General features: G+C 40.6%; 1 protein-coding gene across 1 annotated transcript in view; it reads right to left on the reverse strand.

Moving 5' to 3' along the window:
* Window positions 1–224: 224 nt before the first annotated feature.
* Window positions 225–4,996, reverse strand: part of ptpro (protein tyrosine phosphatase receptor type O) — a 33,045-nt gene continuing 28,273 nt past the window's right edge. Inside the window, 1 exon segment of the mRNA XM_042511741.1 lies at window positions 225–292. Within this exon segment, the coding sequence (XP_042367675.1) occupies window positions 225–292 (68 nt within the window).

The raw sequence follows: 4,996 nt of genomic DNA on the forward strand, positions 1-4,996 counted from the left end.
GTAGCCTATAGCCTAGTGATCAACGAGATCAAGGGCAGTTATTTAAATAAGAAGCGCACCAGGCCTCCAGTAAACTGCAGGCGAGAGTTGTTGGCTCCTTTTTCCGTCACCTGGCCTCATTAATTCAAAACATCTTTGCCTCTCGGTCGACTCGACACCACACCTGTCAGAACATAGCCCACTCCTCAGTCAGTCCTGGCATCAGTGGTCTCCTAATTTTATTTTCACAACCGACCAACTTTCTTTCTCCGCGGAGAGCCGCGGGCGTCTGCAGAGTTTATTTGGTCTGTGTCTACACGATAAAGAGGAAAGTTAGGTGAAGGACAACAATCTGGTGGAGGAGACCGATCAGGAGGAGTCATGATAATAAGGCTAATAAGGTATCTCTCTCCTGCACATTGTTGAAGAGTTTGCATGTCGCCTATGAGGCTGCTTAAATTAAGCCACATCCAGCAGCTTTTTTTAATATTGAATATGCAAACACATTTGACGACGAATAGTGTAATTGCAGATGATGCTCTAGGCCTGTCTTTAAAGGGAAAAAAGGCTCCCCGAATATTCAAACTGCCCTCCTTTCACATCACATCCCCCCAACAGCTTTTGAAAAGCTGATGTTTTAAAAAGGATTGATAAAGGCGGGAAAGATCCACGGGCAGAGGAGATAGAGGAGATGCTTTCAGGCCAAATCCAGTCTGACGCAGTCAACACATCTGATGAAAGGTCGGGATATTGTTTCAAGAGTAAGCAGAATCAAACTGGAAGTTACTGATTGTTGAGGGAAAATGAGTCCATTGTGCAGTTTTAACTTTCAGAAGAACATTTATTACTTTTATCAAAGCGGACAGATTTGGATTCACTGTTCTCTGCACGAACTCACTACATTTTAACAAGTTATCAAATCATGCAGTTATTCTTTTATTTTATTAGTTTCTAACTGCGCACGACACCTACAGAGAATTGCAGTGGACTGAAGCTATTTTCACTGTCTGTTTTCATATTTTTTTTGATAGAGGTCCTGGCTAATCCCCAAATGTCTTAAAAATCCCTAAAAAAGTCCCAAAATCCTTGAAATGTCCTCAAATCCTAGAAATGTACTGAAATCCTAAACATGTCAGGGAATCCTAGAAATTTCCTAAAATTCTAGAAAGGTCCTAAAATTGTAAAAACGTCCCAACATCCTGCAAATGCCCTAAAATCCAAGAAATGTCCTATAATCCTAGAAATGTGCAAAAATCTGAGAAATATCCTCAATTAAAAAAGAAGTCCTAGAAATTTCTAGAACATCTTAATATCTTAGAAGTGTGCCAAAATCCCCGAAACGTCCTAAAATCCTGCAAATGCCCTAAAATCCTAAAAATGTACAGAAATCCCAAAAATGTACTAAAATCTGAGAAATGTCATAAATTAAAAAAAGTCTTAAAATCCTAGAAATGTCCTAAATTCCTAGAAACATCCTAAAATCCTCAAAACATGTATCAGGCTGCTGCGACTGGCACCTGGCCCCCTGTCATTTTGCAAAAGTGGCCCCCGAACAAAGCGAGTAGATTATTCCTGCAGGAGGTTAAATTCTGACTTTATTCGGCTTCTTTTGAAAACACAGATGCATCATGAGCTGTAGGAGTAGCTGCTTGTTTTTTGTGTCCTCACAGTTTCTAATTTTCTGAACTTTGACTCCACGGTGAGTCACGGCGGCCGCACAGGGCTGGACGTCTGGACACGCCCCTGCAGTGATGTCACAGCAGGTGTTTCCTGTCAGCTGGTGAAGGTAAGACACCGCCTGGTTATTTCGGGTTGAATTGTCCTTCAGTTTCAGTCAAAGCTGAGTTATAAAGTCGGGTAATATTCCAAAGATGTCACTTCAGTGTTTTCAATTTGACAAAGAAAATCTTAAATTCAGGCCGACTTCTTTGATATTTCCACCACTTTCTTACCTGGAAAACCTTGAAATGTGGTCTTTATGTCTGTGTAATGCAGCTGAAAGGTTTGGAAAAGGTTAGAAAATGAAAAATGTTTGGTCAATTTTCGGTTGAGAGTGAACTTTCAATGCTGAGCATTGTTTCCAGTGTTGTGTGGTGTTTTCGTTGTTTGTATTCTTGAGTGGAGCTCAGTTACTGGCACATTTTTGGGCTCGTTTCGGGTTCGGACAGAAAAATATGGTCTGAGTCCAGTTTAAACGTGACAACACTGTTTTTTTATTACGCCTGACGCATTTCAATTTCATTTCATTTAAATTTTTGTTGCACTCATGCTTTGTTACCTAAATAACAAACTTCAGCATTTACCAAGAAGGCAACTAACTCAGACTCAGGAAAAAAAAAGTTTAAAAAAGAAAAGACAAACAAGGAAATAGCCTGGAAAAAATGTTTGATCATAGAAAATTATTTCTAAAAAGCTGGGGAAATGTCCATAAACTATATTTTAAAATGTATTATTAAATATTATGTAATTTAAAATATAGTTTATGGACATTTCCCCAGCTTTTTAGAAATAATTTTCTATGTTTCCTAAATGCTTGCACTTTGTGAAACATTTATTTTGGAAAGAAATCACACCAAATAGTTCAGAGTTCAAAGGTTAAATAATTGTAAAAGGCCCCTGAAAGCAGCACAAGAAAAGTGATGCTGCTCCAGGTTTCAAAGGGTTAACTAGTGTTTATTTGACATTTAAAGCAGATGATCTGAACACCTGAATTCACGTTTTTTTTCCTGCAGAGGATTATTCATGAAACAAAAAGACTCAAACCTTTCTGAGGTGGCAGGAGCCACTGAGATCACAGACAACCTGATACATATTTCCAAAAGCAAAATGCAAGTTTCTATTCTCAGATGTTTCCCTCCAAACCCTGCGACTTCGCTCGGACACAAAATCACGAGGAATGAGTCTTCTAACGTTCATGAAGATGTGCTTAGACGGCTGCTCGTTAGACACCATCATCTTATCTGCTTCCTTCGAAAACAAATCCGTCACCAGCGGTTATCCATGAAAACACGTGATGTTTTTGTTGGATCTCTCTGACCTCAGAGTTTTTCTGCCAAACTAAACAACAGGTGGGAGATAAAAAGTGCGAGGCGTTAGGACAGAGAACGTGCTGTTGTTTTTGTGACTGAAGTGCACAAGCAGGACTCGATTGAAGTGTTACCTTTTAACCTCGTCGGCGAGGCGCTGTGGCGTTCACAAGGTAACACGGTGGAGTCTTCCTCCAGACGAAGAGCTTCCTCATAACCAGAACTCCCATTTAGAGTGAAATCACTATAAAACAGGCGTCAGCAGTGTGCGTGTCACAGCTGTAGATACTGATGTTAAATGAATGTTGGCAAAACTCTACATTTTTTTACGATTCTCAACTCACAATTCAATTCACGAAACGATTTTTAAAAAATACAAAATGAGATTACAGAAAAATTATGACTGAAAAATATTAATTATTTCAAACAAAAAATATACAAAACACTGCATTTTTCTTCTTTTGTATATGTTAATTACAAAGAATCCCTTTTTTATTTCTGAGGTATAAATGTAAAACAGAAACTATGAAACAAATGCACTGCTGGATATTCACAATGTCCCCTGCTGGCTCTTGTACTTGTTTGGGCGAGCGGGTCGCAGCTTGTGAGTGTGGTTTGACCGTGTGGTTTTTTGGGGGGTTTTCTTGGCCTTTGTAGTCGTAGTTAAGGAGTAACGTGCGTAGGCGGGGCTGACCGGAGCTCCTTGCCATGATGCCGGCTCACATGCTGCATCATGTTAGTTGTACTATTTGTGTCGTTCAACTCCCTCTGTCAATATTTGCAGACTGTTCTTGCCTTTTATCTTCTTGCATTATTTTTTGACTTGAAGAAGCTCAAATGCCGCCACACTTTCGATTTGAAACTGGAGGATGCCTCTTCTATTTCAATATCACCTGCCTGGAAACGCAGTGACAACTTGATGAAAACACCGTGTCTGGGGGCAGAATTGTAGCTGAAAATGCTTCGATGTCTTGGAAATTTAAAACTTTGTTTGTCGGTCTTGAACAGTGGTCTGCAGCTTGGCCGCTGTTACGTCTTGATATCACGCCATCCGCCATCTCTTCTGCCTCCCGATGACGAACTCAGCTCGTCACATAACAACAAACACAACCGTTTAATAGCTGCTAAGTTCAGCAGGAGCTTTCTAACCTGTAACGACCTGAGTGGCTTTTTAAAACAGCCTGATGATGAAAAGGTAGCGAAGATAAGTGTCAACTGTATGTGAACTACTGCTGTAATTGTACATACGTATCAAACATATACATCAGCACGCAAATGTTCGCGCTTAACAGATTTGGCCCGAGTCCTCGCAGCGACATGAGAGGAAAAAACTCTACAACAATCATGTGGAAAACATTCCTTATCAATCCTCCAACATACAAACTGCTACCGTCTGTCTGCAAGGGACATTTTTTTTAGGAAAAGATTGCAAAACTAAAAGGCCGCAATTTTCCTTTGATTGCTCTTATCATAAAGCAGAAATCTGAGATCGCTCTGGCTCGTCATTAAGTGTGACGATATTACAGCTTAAAAAAAAAAGGGTTATGAGAGCTATCAATGGAGACGTGGTGAGCAGGCTGCTGTAGTTAGTGAATGAAAGATTGGGAAATATCCAGACAGCACTGGCAACAATCAGGGAACAACCTCTGGCGAGGAGACCGCAACAAATGCAGGTTTTTGTATTCAGGGATGTCAACCTATCTGCTGAAAAGTAGAAGGAGATGGATGAAAAAGGAGGCTGAGTAACGAGAAGCCCCGCGGGCATCTGCCACTCATCTGCCACTCAGCCGATGCAGATCCAGTTTGATTTTTAACTCCTTAATACTTGATTGTATTATCTGGGGCGTGATAAAAATAAGTCACAGTCTTCAGCCGAGAGCAACAAAACGTCAGTCAGGAGCCGCGGAGAAGACACGCTAAAAGGCTTTCTGTGCTTCTGGCGCCGACGAGCAAGATACAGAGCAGATTATGCTTTATTAGCCGTTCATGGA

This window comes from Plectropomus leopardus, chromosome 22, assembly GCF_008729295.1.
Source record: "Plectropomus leopardus isolate mb chromosome 22, YSFRI_Pleo_2.0, whole genome shotgun sequence".
Classification (NCBI taxonomy): domain Eukaryota; kingdom Metazoa; phylum Chordata; class Actinopteri; order Perciformes; family Serranidae; genus Plectropomus; species Plectropomus leopardus.